The sequence below is a fragment of the Salvelinus namaycush genome, chromosome 32 (assembly GCF_016432855.1).
Source record: "Salvelinus namaycush isolate Seneca chromosome 32, SaNama_1.0, whole genome shotgun sequence".
Taxonomy (NCBI): domain Eukaryota; kingdom Metazoa; phylum Chordata; class Actinopteri; order Salmoniformes; family Salmonidae; genus Salvelinus; species Salvelinus namaycush.
Genome location: NC_052338.1, coordinates 14,726,821 through 14,750,823, shown reverse-complemented (window position 1 = coordinate 14,750,823; position 24,003 = coordinate 14,726,821). Strand labels below are relative to the sequence as shown.

Below are 24,003 nucleotides of genomic sequence, written 5' to 3'. Positions count from 1 at the left end.
TAGCGTGACTCTCTCTCTCTCTTTATTTCTCCCTATCTCTCTTGCTCTCTCTCTCTCTCTCTCTTCAATTCTTTCTTTATTTCTCTCCCCCCCCCCCCCCCCCCCCCCCCACACACTATTAAGGCCAGGTCATCAGCCAGGTCCCTCTAGAAGTATTAGAGACAGTTTTAGTCCCCCACATGATGAGTACTATTAATGTCTCATTAACACATGGCCAGACCAGTCTCGCAGGACACTGAGGCAGCGTCCCAAATAGCACCTTATTCCCTGTATAATGCTCTACAGAGCCCAAGACACTTTGTAGAGAATAGGGTTTCATTTGGGACACTGCCCGAGGCTGGCAGAACACTGAGACAGGCTGAGCTACTGTAGCCTGGTGTCTGGAGGAGAAACAAGGGTTCATCTGCCTCTGGAGGAGAAGACTAAGAATAATAGTATACACTAGTGCTGGTTTCTACAGGTGTAAAGGCTCATTTAGTGGAGTCAGAGCCGTGGGAAGCCAGAGAAAGTGTTTAGCTGGATTGATACATCAACCACAGACACCACTCACGTGTCTCTCGCTTCTGGAGGTGTGTGAGGGTGTGTGTTTGAGGTGTGTGTGTGTGTGTTTGTATGAGGTGTGTGTGAGGGGTGTGTGCGGGTGTGAGTGGTAACTATATGGTTGAGTACATCAAGCAGAGAAGCTATTTTTCATTAGATCATTACGATGTGTCTTATCCAGCGTAGGTCATTTCCTGTATGGTAGGACGCTACTGTGATTGGAAAACCTGTTGGTCACACAAACATGTGTCTCATACACACACCCCAATCCAGCCCCTCGGCCCTGTGGGCAGACGTCACAGACTAGGCAGTTGTCACGTTCGTTCTCCTCCTCGTCTGAGGAGGAGCATGGATCGGACCAAAACGCAGAGTGATATGAATACATCTTCTTTTATTGGAGACGAAGACGAAACGAACACTATACAAACTAATACAAAAACAATAAACCACGAACGTGAAGCTACAAACGGAAGTGCACACACAGCTACTAACGTTAGACATAGACAATTACCCACAATCACCTAAAGCCTATGGCTGCCTTAAATATGGCTCCCAATCAGAGACAACAATAAACAGCTGTCTCTGATTGAGAACCAAACCAGGCAACCATAGACTTTCCTAAACCTCTCTACTGAACACAACCCCATACACTATACAAAACCCCCTAAACAATACACACACCCTAAACTAGACAAAACACACAAACATCCCATGTCACACCCTGACCTAACTAAACTAATAAAGAAAATCAATATAACAGAGGCCAGGGTGTGACAGTACCCCCCCCCCAAAGGTGCGGACTCCGGCCGCAAAACCTGACACAGAAGGAGAGGGTCCGGGTGGGCCTTCCTATGGCGGCGGCTCGGGTGCGGGACGTGGACCCCCCTCCACCATAGTCACTACCCGCTCTGGCGGATCCTGGCTGGCTGACGGCTCTGGCGGATCCTGGCTGGCTGACGGCTCTGGCGGATCATGGCTGGCTGGCGACTCTGGCGGATCATGGCTGGCTGGCGACTCTGGCTGCTCATGGCTGGCTGGCTGCTCATGGCTGGCTGGCTGCTCATGGCTGGCTGGCTGCTCATGGCTGGCTGGCGACTCTGGCTGCTCATGGCTGGCTGGCGACTCTGGCTGCTCATGGCTGGCTGGCGACTCTGGCTGCTCATGGCTGGCTGGCGGCTCTGGCTGCTCATGGCTGGCTGGCGACTCTGGCTGCTCATGGCTGGCTGGCGACTCTGGCTGCTCATGGCTGGCTGGCGACTCTGGCTGCTCATGGCTGGCTGGCGGCTCTGGCTGCTCATGGCTGGCTGGCGGCTCTGGCTGCTCATGGCTGGCTGGCGGCTCTGGCTGCTCATGGCTGGCTGGCGGCTCCGGCTGCTCATGGCTGGCTGGCGGCTCTGGCTGCTCATGGCTGACTGGCGGCTCTGGCTGCTCATGGCTGACTGGCGCCTCTGGCAGATCATGGCTGACTGGCGCCTCTGGCAGATCCTGGCTGACTGGCGCCTCTGGCAGATCCTGGCTGACTGGCGCCTCTGGCAGATCCTGGCTGACTGGCGCCTCTGGCAGATCCTGGCTGACTGGCGCCTCTGGCAGATCCTGGCTGACTGGCGCCTCTGGCAGATCCTGGCTGACTGGCGCCTCTGGCAGATCCTGGCTGACTGGCGCCTCTGGCAGATCCTGGCTGACTGGCGGCTCTGGCGGATCCTGGCTGGTTGGCGGCTCTGGAGGATCCTGGCTGACGAACGGCTCTGACGGCTCGGGACAGACGGGCGGCTCTGACGGCTCGGGACAGACGGGCGGCTCTGACGGCTCGGGACAGACGGGCGGCTCTGACGGCTCGGGACAGACGGGCGGCTCTGACGGCTCGGAACAGACGGGCGGCTCTGACGGCTCGGGACAGACGGGCGGCTCTGACTCCTCGGGACAGACGGGCGGCTCAGATGGCGCTGGGCAGACGGACGGCTCAGATGGCGCTGGGCAGACGGACGGCTCAGATGGCGCTGGGCAGACGGACGGCTCAGATGGCGCTGGGCAGACGGACGGCTCAGATGGCGCTGGGCAGACGGACGGCTCAGACGGCGCTGGGCAGACGGACGGCTCAGACAGCGCTGGGCAGACGGACGGCTCAGACGGCGCTGGGCAGGCAGGCAGCTCAGACGGCGCTGGGCAGACGAGCAGTGCAGGCGGCGTTGGGCAGACGGCCGACTCTAACCTGCTGAGGCGCACAGTAGGCCTGGTGCGTGGTGCCGGAACTGGTGGTACCGGACTGGAGACACGCACCTCAAGGCTAGTGCGGGGAGAAGGAACAGGGCATACTGGACCCTGAAGACGCACATTAGGCCTAGTGCGTGGTGCCGGAACTGGTGGTACCGGGCTGGGGACACGCCTCTCAGGGCTAGTGCGGGGAGAAGGAACAGGGCATACTGGACCCTGGAGACGCACATTAGGCCTAGTGCGTGGTGCCGGAACTGGTGGTACCGGGCTGGGGACACGCATCTCAGGGCTAGTGCGGGGAGCAGCAACAGGACGCACAGGACTCTGGAGACGCACAGGAGGCTTGGTGCGTGGTGCCGGAACTGGTGTTACCGGGCTGGAGACACGCACCATAGGGCGAGTGCGTGGAGGAGGAACAGGGCTCTGGAGACACACTGGAAGCCTGGTGCGTTGTGTAGGCACTGGTGGTACTGGGCTGGGACGGGGAGGTGGCGCCGGAAATACCGGACCGTGCAGGCGTACTGGCTCCCTTGAGCACTGAGCCTGCCCAACCTTACCTGGTTGTATGCTCCCCGTAGCCCGACCAATGTGGGGAGGTGGAATAACCCGCACTGGGCTGTGTAGGCGAACCGGGGACACCATGCGTAAGGCTGGTGCCATGTATGCCGGCCCGAGGAGACGCTCTGGAGACCAGACGCGTTGAGCCGGCTTCATGGCACCTGGCTCAATGCCCAATCTAGCCCTGCCAGTGCGGGAAGGTGGAATAACCCGCACCGGGCTATGCACACGTACAGGAGACACCATGCGCTCTACCGCATAACACGGTGTCTGCCCGTACTCTCGCACTCCACGGTAAGCATAGGGAGTTGGCGCAGGTCTCCTACCTGACTTCGCCACACTCCCTTGTAGTCCCCCCCCCCAAGAAATTTTTGGGTTTTACTCACGGGCTTCCAGCCTTGCTTCCGTGCTGCCTCCTCATATCGCCTCCTCTTGGCTTTAGCTGCCTCCAGCTCTTCACGAGGGAGGCGATATTCTCCCGGTTGTGCCCAAGGTCCCTTACCATCCAGTATCTCCTCCCAAGTCCAAGAATCCTGTGTATATAGCTCCTGCTGCTGCTTTACACGCTGCTTGGTCCCGTTCTGGTGGGTAATTCTGTGACGTTCGTTCTCCTCCTCGTCTGAGGAGGAGCATGGATCGGACCAAAACGCAGAGTGATATGAATACATCTTCTTTTATTGGAGACGAAGACGAAACGAACACTATACAAACTAATACAAAAACAATAAACCACGAACGTGAAGCTACAAACGGAAGTGCACACACAGCTACTAACGTTAGACATAGACAATTACCCACAATCACCTAAAGCCTATGGCTGCCTTAAATATGGCTCCCAATCAGAGACAACAATAAACAGCTGTCTCTGATTGAGAACCAAACCAGGCAACCATAGACTTTCCTAAACCTCTCTACTGAACACAACCCCATACACTATACAAAACCCCCTAAACAATACACACACCCTAAACTAGACAAAACACACAAACATCCCATGTCACACCCTGACCTAACTAAACTAATAAAGAAAATCAATATAACAGAGGCCAGGGTGTGACAGCAGTAACTCTTAATGAGAGTTGGGCTTGTCCCCCCCGTCCCCTCCTCTCTATTTGTTTCCCTTGTTCCTTGGTTACACACACACACACACACACACACACACACACACACACACACACACACACACACACACACACACACACACACACACACACACACACACACACACACACACACACACACCCTAGGCTCGGCCCCATGTTTCTGGGTTTTACACAGCGCCTCCAACAGGGAGCTTTAATAAGCACTGCATTTAGCCAGGCGGGGGGGCGATGTTTGATCCCCATAATGAGTTCTCCTCCAACCGCCATGTAGCTTAAATGTACCTGCATGTGAAATGTGTACAGAGCACAGTGTGTGTGTGAGAGCATGCGTGTGTGTGTGAGCCATCCCTCTCTCCCTTTCTCCTCTCTTCCAGCCCTTATTTATTTAAGGCTTTCTACCTGGAGGGTATAAGCACATTTTCAGCACTTTCACTGCTGGAGTGTTTCCATGCTAACCAAGCTACTTTTTACATTTTTTATTCATTATTAAGAGTGTCGTTATTGCACAATCTGGACACGTGTCGTTGGAAAATTCCGTCGGTATCAGCTGAATTATAGTGGTGCTGCCTCTCTTGTGGTGGGCAGGAAATGGATGTTGCCTTTCTTTTTCCATTTAGACCTTTCACGTTTCCTCATTGGTTTAAAAATGTGTATCTCAGAAATATCAGAGGCGATAAAGATACATTTTCTGAGAGCCCCTGTTAAGAGTGAGATACTCGTCTTCGAACCTCGTGGGGTGGTTGAGAATGTCAAGTAGCAATGCAAGAGGATAGGCAGGATATCATCAAATAATACTGAAAGCACACAGTCTTTCAGAGAGAGAGAGACCTGTCCTGCTATTTTTACCAGCTTGTCTGTCTGACAAGCTGCTGGCTTGTCCCTTGTTCCCGTTGTATGTAGATGTAAAGTGAGACATAGAAATATAATTACTAGATTAGGAATTCCCATTCATGTTAGTGTTCTGTAATTCTTAGGTCTATTTCTATCAGAGCAGATGGACCCCCTGTGACTAGGTCTCCCACGGTGCACTGCAGCAGCCATCCGATCCAGTATGTCACCTGGGTCCTCAGCCCTGTGTTCCAGTAGCAGACTGTCAGCTTCACATGACGCTGCTGCTGACAATTGGGACTTAAGAAGACTGTAATACAGTATCCAAAGAAAACTAAATGTACTGTATTTATAGAGAATGTCTCAGACCCTCTTGCTTGGTAAGCTCTGGCTCCCCAAGTCCCCTAGTGGATATACACTACACAAGGCAGACTTCCTCTCTGGGTGGAACGCAACGACCACGTGGAGAAAAGTGCGCACTGCTCCAAGAAATCTGACTCCGCCCTTGCACACGCTCAGACGTCGATCGACAGAGCCAAGTGTGTAGAGACTCTTAGACTACAAGTTGGGTAGAGGTTGAACAGAACACAACTCATCCATTGTCAGTTAAGAATAAACGGTTTTGCTTTGTGGGTGAGGGGGAGGGGGATAATGACTGCGTTCATAGTGAAAGAAATAGCTATTTTTGTTCTTTGCCTCTGTAGTTGCTTCAAGTCCCAACCCCCATATCCCAGCTTGCCTCTATAAAGGTAAAAGGAATTCTGAAAATAAACATACAGGTGTTGCTTCCTGGTTGTGGAGGATCCAGCAGTAGTAACTGTTATTACAGAGCAGAGTACAGCATTGATGATAGGGCCCTGTGCTTTACTGCCCCCAGGTAAATTATAGTAGGCCTTCAAACTCACATACACCAGCATTACATGCCTTTGAAACTAACACACATACACAGGCATTATCCACACACCAGCATTACATTCCTTTGAAACTAACACACATACACAGGCATTATCCACACATACACCAGCATTACATGCCTTTGAAACTAACACACATACACAGGCATTATCCACACACCAGCATTACATTCCTTTGAAACTAACACACATACACAGGCATTATCCACACATACACCAGCATTACATGCCTTTGAAACTAACACACATACACAGGCATTATCCACACATACACCAGCATTACATTCCTTTGAAACTAACACACATACACAGGCATTATCCACACACCAGCATTTGAGCGTTGGGCCAGTAATCGAAAGGTTGCTGGATTGAATCCCCGAGCTGACAAGGTAAAAATCTGTCGTTCTGCCCCTGAACAAGGCAGTTAACCCACTGTTCCCCGGGCGCCGAAGACTTGGATGTCGATTAATGCAGCCCGCCGCACCTCTGATTCAGAGGGGTTGGGTTAAATGTGGAAGACACATTTCAGTTGAAAGCATTCAGTTGTACAACTGACTAGGTCGCCCCTTTCCCCTTACATCCATTTAAAACAAACTGCCAAAACAGCCAGAACAGCCAGAACTGCCAGAACAGCCAGAACTGCCAGAACAGCCAGAACTGCCAGAACAGCCAGAACTGCCAGAACAGCCAGAACTGCCAGAACTGCCAGAACAGCCAGAACTGCCAGAACTGCCAAAACAGCCAGAACTGCCAGAACTGCCTGAACAGCCAGAACAGCCAGGCAGTCACAAGAAGATGGACCCGAACCAGGGAACTGTGACAGGGGCCAGAAGGGTCCCAAAGGGCTGGGGCCTGTGTGTGTTGGAACTGGGATGGGGTCAGAGGTGACCTGTCCCATTCTGACCTGACCCTGCCTTGTCTCTAAAAAGATGACAGCTGGCATCTGACCCGATGGGTGTTGTTTGGGTCCTTGACCAGAATAACTTCTTTCACAATCTTACTCTTGACCTGGATATGTAGTAGCTGGGCCTTGTGGCTCCTGTTGATTGCAGAAGAGACCAGAACTGGTACTGTAGGTTACAGGCCTGTACAGAGAATAGGATGAATGTGATTGTCCAGTGAATGTACTGTGTGTTTGGGGTTAGAGAGCCACCTGCTGGGGAGAAATAGGAATACTTTCCCTAAAATGGTTCTAAATCAAATCAAATGTTATTTGTCACATATACATGGTTAGGAGATGTTAATGCGAGTGTAGCGAAATGCTTGTGCTTCTAGTTCCGACAATGCAGTAATAACCAACGAGTAATCTAACCTAACAATTTTACAACAACTACCTTATACACACAAGTGTAAAGGGATAAATAAGAATATGTACATAAAAATATATGAATGAGTGATGGCCGAACGGCATAGGCAAGATGCAGTAGATGGTATAGAGTACAGTATATACATATGAGATGAGTAATGTAGGGTATGTAAACATTATATAAAGTGGCATTGTTTAAAGTGGCTAGTGATACATTTATTACATACATTTTTTCATTCTTAAAGTGGCTAGAGATGAGTCAGTATGTTGACAGCAGCCACTCTCTGCAAGTGATGGCTGTTTAACAGTCTGATGGCCTTGAGATAGAAGTTGTTTTTCAGTCTCTCGGTCCCAGCTTTGATGCACCTGTACTGACCTCGCCTTCTGGATGATAGCGGGGTGAACAGGCAGTGGCTCAGGTGGTTGTTGTCCTTGATGATCTTTTTGGCCTTCCTGTGACATCGGGTGGTGTAGGTGTCCTGGGGGGCAGGTAGTTTGCCCCCGATGATGCGTTGTGCAGACCTCACTACCCTCTGGAGAGCCTTACGGTTGTGTGTGGAGCAGTTGCCGTACCAGGCGGTGATACAGCCCGACAGGATGCTCTCGATTGTGCATCTGTAAAAGTTTGTGAGGGTTTTTGGTGGCAAGCCAAATTTCTTCAGCCTCCTGAGGTTGTACACACAAGTGTAAAGGGATAAATAAGAATATGTACATAAAAATATATGAATGAGTGATGGCCGAACGGCATAGGCAAGATGCAGTAGATGGTATAGAGTACAGTGATATCATTGGGGGACAGATTGGCTTTTGATCCATTACCTTCCCTGTCTAAGACATATTGTATGAAACATCACCAAATCAAATCAAATCAAGTTTATTTTATATAGCCCTTCGTACATCAGCTAATATCTCGAAGTGCTGTACAGAAACCCAGCCTAAAACCCCAAACAGCAAGCACCAGTGATCGTTACTGATGTCTGGGTGGTTTGTGGTTACTGGGTAGTGTGGGGTTAGTTCGTTCCTGTCCACAGGACATGTTAAAGGTCTCTGCTCCTGTCTTCTACATCTTCCAGTGCCACGACCACATCCATGTGTTTTACTACTGGCTAATAAGCTATGTTTAGGAGCTGCTTGTATCCAAAAGATGATTTGATCCTCCGGTAGTTACTGAGACTTTACACATTGGTGTTAACTCACTAAACAAGGTCCATAACCAAGGTCAATTACAAGGCTACACAGAGGGAGTTCATTGGTTCTTACTGCGGAGGCCGTAAAGTTGATACACACGGAGTGAACTTGGCCGTCATTAAAGCAGCTCGTTATCTTTTGATCTAGACGGAGTAACCAACGTTTTCTTTTCTTCCCTGTCTCTCTTCCCTGTCTCTTCCCCTGTTTCTCCTCTCTCCGTCTCTTCTCTCTACCCTGTCTCTCGTCTCTCCCCTGTCTCTCCTCTCTCTGTCTCTCCTCTCTGTCTCTCTCTGTCTCTCCTCTCTCCCATCTCACCTCTCTCCCCGTCTCTCCTCTCTCCCCTGTCCCCTGTCTCCTCTCTCTGTCTCTCCTCTCTCCCCTGTTTCTCCTCTCTCTGTCTCTCCTCTCTCTCCTGTTTCTCCTCTCTCTGTCTCTTCTCTCTCCTGTCTCTCTCCTCTGTGTCTCTCCCCTGTCTCTCATCTCTCCCCTGTCTATCTCCTCTGTGTCTCTCCTCTCTCTCCTGTCTCTCTCCTCTGTGTCTCTCCTCCGTCTCTCTCCTCTGTGTCTCTCCTCTCTCCCCTGTCTCTCTCCTCTGTGTCTCCCCTGTCTCTCTCCTCCCCTCCTGTCTCTATACATCTCCTCTCTCCCCTGTGTCTCTCCTCTCTCTGTCTCTCCTCTCTCTCCTGTCTCTCTCCTCTGTGTTTCTCCTCTCTCTGTCTCTCCTCTCTCCCCTGTCTCTCTCCTCTGTGTCTCTCCTCTCTCCCCTGTCTCTCTCCTCTCTCCCCTGTCTCTCTACATCTCCTCTCTCCCCTGTCTCTCTACTCTCTGTCTCTCCTCTCTCCCCTGTCTCTCCCTTCTCCCCTTTCCTGTATCTCTCCCCTCTTCCATGTGTCTATCCTCTCTCTACTCTTCCTCTCCTTCTCCCCTCTCCTACCTTCTTCCTGTCTCTCCCCTCTCCTCGCTCCTGTCTCTCCCCTCTCCTCCCTCCTGTCTCTCCCCTCTCCTCCCTCCTGTTTCTCCCCTTCTCCTCCCTCCTGTTTCTCCCCTTCTCCTCCCTCCTGTCTCTCCCCTCTCCTCCCTCCTGTCTCTCCCCTCTCCTCGCTCCTGTCTCTCCCCTCTCCTCCCTCCTGTCTCTCCCCTCTCCTCCCTCCTGTTTCTCCCCTTCTCCTCCCTCCTGTTTCTCCCCTTCTCCTCCCTCCTGTTTCTCCCCTTCTCCTCCCTCCTGTCTCTCCCCTCTCCTCGCTCCTGTCTGTCCCCTCTCCTCCCTCCTGTCTCTCCCCTCTCCTCCCTCCTGTTTCTCCCCTTCTCCTCCCTCCTGTTTCTCCCCTTCTCCTCCCTCCTGTCTCTCCCCTCTCCTCCCTCCTGTCTCTCCCCTCTCCTCGCTCCTGTCTCTCCCCTCTCCTCCCTCCTGTCTCTCCCCTCTCCTCCCTCCTGTTTCTCCCCTTCTCCTCCCTCCTGTCTCTCCCCTCTCCTCCCTCCTGTCTCTCCCCTCTCCTCCCTCCTGTCTCTCCCCTCTCCTCGCTCCTGTCACTCCCCTCTCCTCGCTCCTGTCTCTCCACTCTCCTCCCTCCTGTCTCTCCCCTCTCCTCCCTCCTGTTTCTCCCCTTCTCCTCCCTCCTGTTTCTCCCCTTCTCCTCCCTCCTGTCTCTCCCCTCTCCTCCCTCCTGTCTCTCCCCTCTCCTCGCTCCTGTCTCTCCCCTCTCCTCCCTCCTGTCTCTCCCCTCTCCTCCCTCCTGTCTCTCCCCTCTCCTCGCTCCTGTCTCTCCCCTCTCCTCCCTCCTGTCTCTCCCCTCTCCTCCCTCCTGTCTCTCCCCTCTCCTCCCTCCTGTTTCTCCCCTTCTCCTCCCTCCTGTCTCTCCCCTCTCCTCCCTCCTGTCTCTCCCCTCTCCTCCCTCCTGTCTCTCCCCTCTCCTCGCTCCTGTCTCTCCTCGCTCCTCGCTCCTCGCTCCTGTCTCTCCCCTCTCCTCGCTCCTCGCTCCTGTCTCTCCCCTCTCCTCCCTCCTGTTTCTCCCCTTCTCCTCCCTCCTGTTTCTCCCCTTCTCCTCCCTCCTGTCTCTCCCCTCTCCTCCCTCCTGTCTCTCCCCTCTCCTCGCTCCTGTCTCTCCCCTCTCCTCCCTCCTGTCTCTCCCCTCTCCTCCCTCCTGTCTCTCCCCTCTCCTCGCTCCTGTCTCTCCCCTCTCCTCCCTCCTGTCTCTCCCCTCTCCTCCCTCCTGTCTCTCCCCTCTCCTCCCTCCTGTCTCTCCCCAGGGTAGTTTCTACGTCCCTAGTGAGAACTGTCTTCAGAGAGCTCACACGTGGCATGGTAGACTCTGTCGCCTCTTACTGGTGGTACACCGAGGCGTACGCTCCTACTACACCACTCTGATGAAGGAGATACCACAGCTGGACCAAGTGGAAATAGGTGAGGCAACAAGACGTTACAAGACGTAGCATTTCCTCAATATTTAGCTACGTCTATGTGGCAATCAATCAAGTCAATTATTTTGTTGTTCAAAATAATGTATGATACTTAGTAGACTTGAGCTATGCTGTAGTAATCTCTTTCTCTTGTCTTTCTCTCCACAGAGGAGCTACCTGTGGAAGAAACATTAAATCAGCTCACAATAGAATTACAGGTACGTGTAGTACGAGACATACAGTACTGCTAAAAACCAAGATCAACATTTTATATTAGCTATGCTTTCTTTCCTCTGTTCTACTAGTATTTCCATCAACAATTTGTTCTTAACTGCCTAATTAAATAAAGGTTAAATAAAGAAAAAATTTATAAAAATTCCATTATAATTTTTTTTCTTGAACAACGTACAGGTAACTGCCAAAATAAAGGAACCACCAACATAAAGTGTCCTACTAGGGCGTTGGGCCAATCACGAGCCAGAACAGCTTCAATGCATAGATACGACAAGTGTCTGAAACTCTATTGGAGGGATGCAACACCATTCTTCCAAATAAATTCCATAGTTTGGTGTTTCTTTGATGGTGGTGGAAAACTCTATCTCAGGCGCCACTCCAGAATCTCCCTTGAATGTTCATTTGAGTTGAGATCTGGTGACTGAGATGGCCATGGCATATGGTTTACATCGTTTTCATGCTCATCAAACCATTTAGTGACCACTCATGCATGGGGGCATAGCCATGGTAGCCAAAATAATGGCCTTCCCAGCATTTTTATACATGACCCTAAGCATGATGGGATGTTAATTGCTTAATTAACTCAGGAACCACACCTGTGTGGGAGTGCAGCCTGCTTTCAATACACTTTGTATCCCTCAGTTACTCAATAGTTTCCATTATTCTGGCAGTTACCTGTACTATATATCTAAGATAGGAGTGGCATCTGGATAAAGTCATTGAGTATATAAAGAGATACTATCTGTATCCACTCTCTTCTCCTCTAGGTTCAGGGAGGCCATGAGAAGGAAGCAGAACATATCAGTAGAGACCTGACCCAGCTCTGCTCCACCTAACCTGCCCTTTGACCTCTAACCAGCCTCTAACCCCTCTAACCAGCATCGCACACTAACCCTAACCCTCGTCTGTCTCCTCTCTCCTCTCCTTCTCTAGCTGCAGGGGGGCCATGAGAAGGTAGCAGAACAGATCAGTAGAAATCTCACCCTGCTCTGCTCCCAGCTGTCGGCTTTGTGGACCCGCTTCCTGGAGGCTGCCGTACCCAACACACATATCCTGGCCCACCTGGCCCAGGAACACCACACACTCAGGGTGAGCCCTAACCCCTGACCTCAAACCCCTGACCTCCTCAGGAACATCACACACCCCCCTACATACTATCTGATATATTATGAAGTATGTTACACTAGAGGACGAGGCCTTGAACCCGCCAGAGTCCACTATTCTGATTAGGTTTTGTGTGGGTCAGATTGTGTAAGAGTATTACAGCCAGATAAAACACACCAGCTGATGATTAGTCCCTATAGACCTCAATGCCTTGAATAGACAGTATATCTGAGAATCCCAAATGTAATTTGCATTTAATCATTGGAATAATTCATATTAATGTAAGACTATTCCCACTCCTCTCCTCAGTGTTGCTAGCAGGTCTCCAGGCTCTTGTCTCTCACAGTGTTAGTTTCATCTCTCCTGTCTGTCTGTCTGTCTGTCTGTCTGTCTGTCTGTCTGTCTGTCTGTCTGTCTGTCTGTCTGTCTGTCTGTCTGTCTGTCTGTCTGTCTGTCTGTCTGTCTGTCTGTCATAATGAACACAGAATGTCTCCACCACAGGAGGTTGGTGGCCCCTTAATTGGGGAGGATGGGCTCGTGGTAATGGCTGGAGCGGAATAGGTGGAATAGTGTAAAATACATCAAACACATGGTTAGATGACATTCCATTAGCTCCGTTCCAGCCATTATTGGGAGCTGTCCTCCCCTCAGCAGCCTCCACTGGACTCTCCATATTCGTTTACCTTCAGGGGTTAGTTTCATGGTTCCACACACAGGAGAGTGGGATTTCAATGAACATGTATTCTGTAATTATCCTAGGGAACATACATACAGAAACACTGTAACACTGGTTCTTGATGTTCATAACTCAGTCTGTCTTTGTGACTTTATAACAGGAGGCAGGTTTAGTTACACTTTAGTGGGATTTTTGTATTTATTTCTGTTTAAAGGATTTTTATACATGACCCTAAGCATGATGGGATGTTAATTAATTGCTTAGATAACTCACACCTGTGTGGAAGCACCTGCTTTCAATATACTTTGTATCCCTCATTTACTCAAGTGTTTCCATTATTTTGGCAGTTACCAATACTTTTACACCATTTCTCTTTTTGATGTTGTTATTTTGAAGATCAAATCATTGCCTTTTTTGCATACAGTACTAACTCAGTAAGTTTCTCAGTGAGGAAATGAAGATTGGTTTTGTTTGTATTTTGTGCTGATGTCAGGTCAGGCGGTTTTCAGAGGCATACTTCTTCACAGAACACCCCAAAGAGACATCCCTGACATTTCAAGAGGACCTGTGAGTACTGCCATTCCAGGAGCACAATGATGCAGTTTTGTCACTCTGTTTTAGATTTAATTTGATCTTAATGCTTTATCTAAGACATCCTTCTATGAATGGAGAAAAGGTAGGCCTAATGTGTTTGAGTGATTATGACAGATAGCAAAAGGTCTTCGACTTTATCTTCTATCTCCTGGTTAAAGGATCAACAGACACGGCCAGATAGCTGTGGAGGTGCGTAACTCCAACTACCTGACCAGGATGCCACCGTTACCTGTAGAGTGCCTGGACATTGACGGAGACTGGAACAGCCTGCCTATCATCTTCGAAGACAGATATGTAGAGTCTCCACGGACAGGTGAGTTGACTAAGTCCAGGATTTCATTCAACAGCGATAGACTTTAACCCTTGGCCTACAATTTCTGCAGGCTCTGTTTCAGCCGGCCGCGACCGGGAGGCCCATGGGGCGGTGCACAATTGGCACAGCATCGTCCGGGTTAGGGAGGGTTTGGCCGATAGGGATATCCTTGTCTCGTCGCGTACTAGCGACTCATGTGGCGGGCCGGGCGCAGTGCACGCTGACCAGGTCACCAGGCGTACGGTGTTTCCTCTGACACATTGCTGTGGCTGGCTTCCGGGTTGGATGTGCATTCTGTCAAGAAGCAGTGCAGTTGGGTTGTGTTTCGGAGGACGCATGGCTCTCGACCTTCGCCTCACCCGAGTCCGTACGGGAGTTGCAGTGATGAGACAAGACTGTAACTACTACCAACTGGATACCATGAAATTGGGAGAAAAAAAAAAAAATCTGTCTGTTTAAGCTAGAGAGATATGTGTTTTTTTTTTGCATGGGCTGCGTTTCAATCCACCGCATCTGCCGATATCGCCCTTCTGCATCTGCGCTGAAAGGTGGCAGAGATAGAGTGGTGTTTGTCATACCATAAGACATCTAGAAAAACTGTCTTCTTACGAAAACTTCTGTAGCTTCTGAACGGTTTGGCTTATAAACTATTATGACCCCTATGCTCTAGGATGCCCACAAGCCTCACAAGCCTCATCTGAAGGCCCCCGGTACCAGTTAAAACAATGTATGGAAGTATATATGGAGATAATTTAGTATCTAAAATAAGGGGATAAATACATGTCAAATATCTTTCTTATATCTCTCAGATAGATTCAGAACAAATTCAGAACAAACTTCCTTTAGATGTTTGGGATTATCTGTTGTTTCATGTAGTGAATCTGTTATTAAATTGGCTAACAGCAGTAATGCCAAATTCAATGTTTCATCCAATATGTTTTTATATTTTTTTGAATACCTTAAGGGGTCTTAAAATTCTAATCAAATAGCTAAATTATCCTTGGTATGACCTTCTTAAAACACTTCCTTATTTTATCTTTCCTGACGTTAGCGGCGGTCTTGATCGCTGATAGCTCAACAAGAATTCACCTTTAAGCAGTACATAGGCTGTTTATCTGTTTTAGTTTGAATCCTGACCTGAGTCTGCTTTTATTTGTGCTAACAATACTGTTTTATCTGGTTCAGATCCATACGTATTTAAGTAGTGTAGACCAGTATAATTTAAACATCTAGTATTAGCGTAAGACCTAACTTTTTTCTCCATCTTTATGTATAGATTGGGGATCATATGCACCAACACATCTGCCCACCAGTGAGCAGACCATCCCCAAGCCTCCTGTCAATGATGCAAACATTAGTCTTCCTGCCCTGGACCAGCTCGCCAGCTCACCAGCAATACCAACCAAGGAGCCTAAAGACAGTGAGGCTACGTACAGGTCTCTCATAGGAGAGCAGAGCACCAGCATTATTACTGACAAGATGGGTTCTTCATCTATTGAGACTCCAGACCCAGACCAGGCAGGAACAGACCGGGGAGAGCCAGTCCAGCCAGGGGATCCAGAGGAGCAGACTGAGACAGAGGAGATCTCAGAGGAGAGCCCTGGTTTAGGCCTGAGGTTCCTTACAGTCAGACCCACTGATGCGGATCTGTTCAGAGGAGAGGCAGTGCTGATGTTCTCCTCCAACCACAAACACTGTACAGACCCACAACATACTTCTAACAGTGAAGACACGACTTGGAAAGACTTGGAGAACCACCAGGACATCATCACACAGAGATACCAGAACATTATCAGTACAGGAATTGACTTGGATGTAGAAGAGAAGGGCGTTGCTATAGACAGCGACAGCAAGGATGTTCCTCTGAGCAATCTAACCACTAACCCCCAGGCTCCACTCAAAGATCATCCCCTCACGCCCCCTCTACCTACAGACCTGAGGAGAGAACTGGCCAACCGAGGGGTGGGGGTTGGTGGCTCCAAGATCCTAAACCGCTCCCCCTCCGTCATCTCCGACTCTGGCATCGAGAGCGAGCCCAGCTCGATGGCCTGGCCCCTGGACGTTTATCGGACGGGAGGAGGGCGCCCTCTGGAAGAGAGCCTGGTACTGCAGCGCCTGGCGAGGAGACACCCGGCCCACCGCAGTTCCCTGGAGGGCCTGCAGACAGAGAGCGGAAACAGCGGGGGCAGCCTGCCCAGTGGAGGGGGTGGCAGCGCTGGCATCCAGGCCTCCCTCACCTCCATCTCCTCCCTGCCCTACGAGGACGACGAGGAACAGAGGAACCAGCTCAGTAAACTGACCAAGTCTGTCTCAGCTCCTCAGATCTCCAGCCCTGAGGACACAGAGGAGGACAAGGGGGGAGCGGAGGAGGAGGTAGACACGGAGAGCGAGGGGACCAGCGGGTACCAGGACCAGGAGGATGGATACACTACCATCTCCACTGCTGCCACTAATGTAACGACTGGGGGTTTGATCAGACACCTGGAGTCCTTATCCGAGGTTAACCACTCCTCTCTGGAAGACATCCAGGAGGGAGAGCTGCCTGAGGTTGGTCTGTTTGACTGGGGAGCAGCTCCCTCACCACCCCAGCAGGTGACCAGAGCTCATCAGGAGAGTGGTTGTGATCTTAAAGAAACTCTTAGATCTAATGAATCTGCTCTGCCAGAGGCCCTGTCAGACACTCAGGACATGAAGGCAGTCTTAAGTGGCATTAGTCGAGTTCCTGAAGTCTTGTTGTTCCAACAGTATGTTGAAGGTCATGATGACGTGAAGGATCCAGCTATAGTCCGTCAGATGGAGGATAAGAACCATCACAGAGGAGATAGCAGTGGTGTGTTAAACTCAGTTGACCCAGGTCTCTGTGAAGTAGAGATTGCCCCCTGTAGCTGTGAGACCAAACCCTGTGAACATGACAGCAGTGTGCTGGTGGATGATGTGAAGGATAATCCAGTCAGGGATGACTGTCAGAGTCTCCATCAGATTGGGTTGAACGACCTTGTTGACCAGGAACGGCTGGATCATCACCAGACTCCGTCCCAGAGCCTCCATCGGGTCGGGTTGCGTGACCTAGTGGTGGTCACACAGAGGAAGAGCCTCCATGACCCCAGGCCTATCCCCTCTATCCCCAACCACACAGAGAGACCCATCCACCTCCTAGGCCTTATTGCCAATGATACGGCCAGGCCTGATGACCTCATAGGGCTCCCGGCCAATGAGAGAGAGCAGCTGGATCTCAACGGTCAGACCAAGTCGGCTAAGATCCCCAGTAGCTCGGGGTCAGGGACGGGCTCGGGGTCAAGCTCAGGGTCAAACTCAGGGTCAGGCCTGTCCTTTATGAACAGGAAGATGGTGGAGGTGGTGAATATGTCTGTGTCCTGCGCTCCGACCTGTCTTCCCTTCTCCTCCGTTGTCCGGGACTCACCGTCCATTAGCGGCATCTCCACTCGACAAGCCGCATCCCCCATTACCCATCAGCCCCTGGGCTCCTTCGGCATCATCTCTTCGTCCTCGTCCAATGCCCTGGGGCCAGATGACGAAACAAACGAGAGGATGCTGCAGTGAGTTGTTTAATCTTTCTAGTTTTAGAATGAGAAGAAATGCTGCAGTGAGTTGTGGGGAACCAGCCATAGATGTGTGAGAAGTCAGACGTTTTCATTGCTCTTTGACCTCTTTGATGATGAGTTCTTCTGAGCTTGTGCATATGCATATAACATTGTGATTTCCCATAATGATGCTGCTGTGATTCCCCATAATGATGCCACCTCTGCCTGCGTTGTGTTCCAGTTTCTACAGGTCCAAAGAGGATCTGGTGAAGGAGCTGGTATTCCAGGCAACCCTGTACAGTGACCTCCCTCACCTGGCCTCCGACCTGCCCTACTTCCCCCCTGAGGAGGAGGATGAGGAGTTTGAGGATGGCATACACCTGGTCGTCTGTGTCCACGGCCTTGATGGTGAGACCAATCAATCAATCAATCAAATCAACCAGATCAGCCAATCTCCTGATCCACCAGGTTGTATATGTCCATTGCCTAGATGATAAAACATCACACAATGTTGTCCAATGCTAGAACAATAAAGCTTTACTCAAAAGAACTGAATAGTTCAGAATATGGTTTGGGTCCCCCCTCTATACTTACATACTGATCAGGGCAAGGAGTTTAAAGCTGTATTGTTATATTGTCTCCTCCTAGGCAACAGTGCAGACCTTCGCCTGGTGAAGACCTTCATAGAGCTGGGATTACCAGGGTCCAGACTGGACTTCCTCATGTCTGAGAGGAACCAGGTAAAATACAGAATATTCTGTCCGCACATTAATACAATAAACAGGGAATCGATAATAGGTATGAGCGAATCCTGCGAATATGATTTAATTTTGGCTATGTATGCCAGATCACCCTTGTAAATAAGGTATTTTGATCTCAGTAGGATTTCCTGGTTAAATAAATGTGTTGTTTTCCTCTTCCTTGGCTGCAGACTGACACGTTTGCAGATTTTGACACCATGACGGACAGGCTACTAGACGAGATTATCCAGCACATTCAGCTGTACAACCTCACCATTGGACGGATAAGGTCAGTATCCTAACCACTACACAACATTAAAGTCATTCTCCTAACTACCACACAACATTACGGTCAGTTTTAACCACCACACAACATTAAGGTCAGTTCTAACTACCACACAACATTAAGGTCAGTTTTAACTACCACACAACATTAAGGTCAGTTTTAACTACCACACAACATTAAGGTCAGTTCTAACTACCACACAACATTAAGGTCAGTTTTAACCACCACACAACATTAAGGTCAGTTTTAACCACCACACAACATTAAGGTCAGTTTTAACTACCACACAACATTAAGGTCAGTTCTAACCACCACACAACATTAAGGTCAGTTCTAACTACCACACAACATTAAGGTCAGTTCTAACCACCACACAACATTAAGGTCAGTTCTAACTACCATACAACATTAAGGTCAGTTTTAACCACCACACAACATTAAGGTCAGTTCTAACTACCACACAATATTACGGTCAGTTCTAACTACCACATAATATTAAGATCAGTATCTTAACTACCACACAATATTAAGGTCAGTATCCTAACTACCACACAACATAAAGACACAGTACAGTAATAGGAGGCAATGGAGAAACAACATTTTATATACCGTAATTGCTGGACTATAAGCCGCTACTTTTTTCCCACGCTATGAACCTCGCGGTTTATACAATGACGCGGCTAATTTATGATTTTTTTTTTTTTCACAAGATTCACGCTGCCAAAAAACTGAGCTTCGTCACATAATGTGACGTAAATCGAGCGCGCTCAAACTTCCCATCACTTTGATTACGGTAGTCATTTTGTCACCCTCATCATGGCAAAGACACAGAGAAATGCATATGATGCAGCTTTCAAGTTGAAGGCGATCGATCTGGCTGTTGGAAAAGGAAATAGAGCTGCTGCACGGGAGCTTGGCCTTAATGAGTTGATGATAAGACGTTGGAAACAGCAGCGTGAGGAACTGTGCAAAAAGACAACAAACGCTTTCAGAGAAGAAAAGCAGATGGCCCGAACTAGAAAATGAGCTTGAAGACTGGGGCAACACACATAGAGCAGACGGCCGAGGTGTTTCAACTGTGTAGATCCGACTGAAAGCCAAAACAATCGCCACCGCAATGAAGTTTGACTTTCTTGGTAGGCTACTGTTTACTGCTATTTTTTAAATTTTTGTTACAAGCCGTGTTTCGTTAAAGCCTATTTATTTTTGTTACAAGCGGTGTTTCGTTTAAAAGCCTATTTATTTTTGTTACAAGCCGTGTTTCGTTTAAAGGCTGTGTAAAGTTTATTTGTTTCAATGTACCGGTAGGCACTTGCGGCTTATAGACATGTGCGGTTTATTTATGTACAAAATACATATTTTAAAAAAATTCAGTGGGTACGGCTTATATTCAGGTGCGCTTAATAGTCCAGCAATTACGGTATATATATTTATATATATATATTTATATAGCCACTAGATGGCAGCATATGAATACATGATGATATTCCCTGGCAGGTCCTCAATTGTGTCTACTTGCATCCTCTCTCCTCATCTCCTTCTCAAAACCCATTGGAGGAGAAAGCAAGAGGTCCCGCCCCTCTGACCTTCTCCAATGGGTTTTGAGAAGAAGATGAGGAGATAGTACGCGAGCAGTACTTTGAGATCTTCCCCATGGCCTTTTATCAATTCGATTTGCTCACCTCCTCCGTCCTCTCTCCTCCGTCCTCTCGCATCCTTTTGAAAAGGTCAAAGTTAATGAAGGAGAGTCAGCAAGGAGAGTCAGCAAGGGTGGAAATGTGCTTGCTTGAAATGGTCCTTCTCCACTCACAAGTCATTAGGCAAATGACGTTCACAGGGGTGGATCCCAAAATAAATGTGTGAAGTGATCAAAACAAATTAAGTTATTTTTGCACTGCATTTTATAAAAATAATAAGTAGTGTATTGTATTTAAACGTGTACATGTAATTCTCCTCTCACAAAGCAAAATCTGATTTAAAGGGGGTGTGGCAGATTTCCACTTATCGGTTTCCAGGTCATGTAGGAGGAGAGAGGACGGAGGATGGACTTTTGCCCAAATCGAGAACCCCCCCCCTGTCTCAGCTCAATTCCAAACCCTATCAAACTGATGGCTAGTTAAAGCAGAGGAGGCTGGTGGGAGGAGCTATAGTAGGACGGGGTCATTGTAATGACTGGAATGGAATAAATGGAATGGCGTCAAACATGTGGTTTCCATATGTTTGATGTATTTGATACCGTTCCATTTATTCCAATCCAGCCATTACAATGACCCCGTCCTACTATAGCTCCTCCCACCAGCCTCCTCTGAGTTAGAGAAGGTTTTAATAACCCAGTAATGGAGGATATTCCCATGCACTGTCAATCACTTAGCATTGTCTTTGATATGAAGAACTGGAACTTTTAAATTGTTTTATTTAACCTTTATTTAAATAGGCAAGTCAGTTTAGAACAAATTCTTATTTACAATGACGGCCTACCGGGGAACAGTGGGTTAACTGCCTTGTTCAGGGGCAGAATGACAGATTTTTAAACTTTCAGTTACTGGCCCAACTCTCTAACCACTAGGCTACCTGCCACCCCGGCATATTTTTCTCCGCTGCATAACACGTCTAATGGGTCCAAGTACAGTAATTCATCATGTACAATAATTGCCCTAAATATGCCAATGTTCCTATCTGAGTTTCTGGGTATGCTATTTAAGTATGTATTCTTTTCAACATTGTTTATACTCTGAAAAACTGTGACTAAAGACATGGAGCGCCACAGAAGCAGCTGTCTCTCTCCACATCGCCTCTATATTTAGTGTTAGAGGAAACCGATGAAGAAGTTGTTAGGAGCTGGTGTTGAGGGAAGCTGCCCAGTACTTTTATGATGGTGATACTACTGTAATTAGCAGATGGGAAATGAACATCTAAGGAAATCTAGTGTCTCATTGACTACTGGGACAAAGCAGCTCATTACTCTAGCTACCACTATCGTAGCCATTAAGACGGCACGACGGCGCCTTGCTTTGGAGGACCATTATTTGAGCATGAATCATTTATTTGGAGTTAAAAGCAGATTGGATGAGCTACCCTCATCCTGAACATAATAGAGTAAATATCAGGGACAAAGAATTGGAGGCACTTATTTCTGTGCTTCTATTCTGGAGGTCTTCTCATTGGGTACTCTTGTCTAACGAGATCTGGGTAGCAGCAGAGTGATTTTTCTGATCTGTTTGTCACTTCTTTTCAACCCTCAGTTTCATCGGTCACTCTCTGGGGAACGTGATCATCCGGTCTGTTCTGACGAGGCCTCGGTTCCGCTGTTACCTGATCAAACTGCACACCTTCCTGTCTCTGTCCGGACCACACCTGGGAACGCTGTACAACAACAGCACGCTGGTCAGCACAGGTGAGGTGGGGAGGGGTCAGTATACCTACCTACTTGGACCTTTGAAATCCTTGCAAAACCTAGGCCATTGTTGATTCAGCATGGAGAATAGAAACAGCTCATTGCAGATATATACTGTCTTACTGCAAGAAGTGTTTCTGATTCTGATTTTCGTCTTACCATTCTGTGTAGTAATTGCATTCAGCTCTGCTCTGTCCTCCTCCCAGTGTCTTCAAAGGGGGAAGTGTATGTCTAATTCAGAGGACTGTTACAGGTCTGTGGCTGATGTCTGTGGTTGTTACAGGTCTGTGGCTGATGTCTGTGGTTGTTACAGGTCTGTGGCTGATGTCTGTGGTTGTTACAGGTCTGTGGCTGATGTCTGTGGTTGTTACAGGTCTGTGGCTGATGCAGAAGCTGAAGAAATCCGGATCGTTGCTGCAGCTTACCTGCAGAGATCATACCGATCCTCGGAAAACTTTCCTCTATCTCCTCAGCCAGAAACCAGGTAGGTACTGCTATAATGGATGAGGAACTATACTGTAAGAGCACAATGAGTTTAAATATTCATAAATGAATTTGGTCATCTTGTCTTTTTTTTCTCTCTCTTTTCCTCTCCATATTATCTGGCTAACTCAGACTCCACTAGCTAGCTAGCTCTGTTCTGGGAAGCCCTCCCTCCACTGTGTGAGATGAACAAAGCAAAGACACCAAGTAGATAAGCCAGAAAAAACAGGTTTTTTTCTTCGAGCTGTGCCGGGCTGACAAAATGATGCAAACCCTGTCATTTGAAACCCAGCAGTGCACTCCTTTAAAAGCAGTGACAAGAGACATGAGAAAAAACACAGCTTTATCAGTCGAGGGCTGTCAAACGATGATGATGGCACCAAGTGATACATAAATATAACCTACAAACACTTTTGCTCTCTCTCTCTGTCTCTGTGTGTGTCTCTCTCTCTCTCCGCCCTCTGTTTGTCTGGTTTCTCAGGGCTCCAGTTCTTCAAGAATGTGGTGTTGGTGGCATCGCCTCAGGACAGATATGTTCCCTTCCACTCTGCCAGGATAGAGATGTGCAGGACTGCACTCAAAGACAGGACCACAGGTTAGCACCACTCACTGCAGCTCCTATGTTCTTATTGTTCTCCACCAAATGTATCTAAGAAGCATTTCATCACATAATGTACCTATCTCTTTGTTGACGTGCCAATGTGATTACGTAAATACAGAAAGCTTTTAACATTCTGTCAGAGACTGAACCCTAACATGTATCTGTCTGTGTTTCCACACTGTAGGTCTCCATGTAAACTAACTAACATGTGTTTCTGTCTCCATATCCAAGGTCCAGTGTACACAGAGATGATCAACAACCTGCTCCAGCCGTTGGTGGGGGCTAAAGACTGTCGTCTGATTCGCCAGAATGTGTTCCATGCCCTGCCCAACACCGCCAACACTCTGATTGGCCGAGCCGCTCACATCGCCGTGCTCGACTCTGAACTCTTCTTGGAGAAGTTCTTCCTGGTAGCAGGGCTCAACTACTTTAAATAGAACTTCAAACTACTTAAAACAGTATTTCAAACTACATTAAAGGGATACTTCAGGATTTTGGCAATGAAATCCTTTATCTACATCCCCAGAGTCAGATTAACTTGTGGATACCTTTTGTATGTCTCTGTGTGCAGTTTGAAGGAAGTTGCTAACTAGCTTTAGCGCAATTGCTAACTAGCGTTAGCGCAATGACTGGATGTCTATGGTAACTGCTAGAATGCTATATACCATAGACTTCCAGTCATCGTGCTAACGCTAGTCAGCATTTGCTCACAAAACAACCTCTAACTTCCTTCATACTGGATGCAGAGACATGGATAAAAATGTATGAGTTCATCTGACTATGGGAAAGTAGAAAAAAGGGCTTCATTGCCAAAAAACACGAAGTATCCCTTTAAATAGAGGCTCACCTACTTCAAGTACAGGCTCAAATACTTAAAGTAGAACCACTACTTCAAATAGAGCTGTAACTACAAAGAAACTGTGTGTATATATATATATATATATATATATATATATATATATATATATATATATATATGTATGTATGTATG

The 24,003-nt window shown here is 48.4% G+C and overlaps 1 protein-coding gene across 1 annotated transcript in view; it reads left to right on the top strand.

The window, feature by feature from the left end:
- fam135b (family with sequence similarity 135 member B) overlaps positions 1–23,449 on the top strand; it is a 40,167-nt gene extending 16,718 nt beyond the window's left edge. Inside the window, exons 7-19 of the mRNA XM_038971554.1 lie at positions 10,896–11,049; positions 11,214–11,263; positions 12,213–12,368; positions 13,553–13,626; positions 13,812–13,966; positions 15,243–17,523; positions 17,750–17,916; positions 18,157–18,248; positions 18,440–18,537; positions 21,777–21,928; positions 22,302–22,412; positions 22,893–23,006; positions 23,244–23,449. Of these exons, the coding sequence (XP_038827482.1) occupies positions 10,896–11,049; positions 11,214–11,263; positions 12,213–12,368; positions 13,553–13,626; positions 13,812–13,966; positions 15,243–17,523; positions 17,750–17,916; positions 18,157–18,248; positions 18,440–18,537; positions 21,777–21,928; positions 22,302–22,412; positions 22,893–23,006; positions 23,244–23,449 (3,810 nt within the window). The remainder of the gene's footprint in view (positions 1–10,895; positions 11,050–11,213; positions 11,264–12,212; positions 12,369–13,552; positions 13,627–13,811; positions 13,967–15,242; positions 17,524–17,749; positions 17,917–18,156; positions 18,249–18,439; positions 18,538–21,776; positions 21,929–22,301; positions 22,413–22,892; positions 23,007–23,243) is intronic.
- The last annotated feature ends 554 nt before the right edge of the window (positions 23,450–24,003 follow it).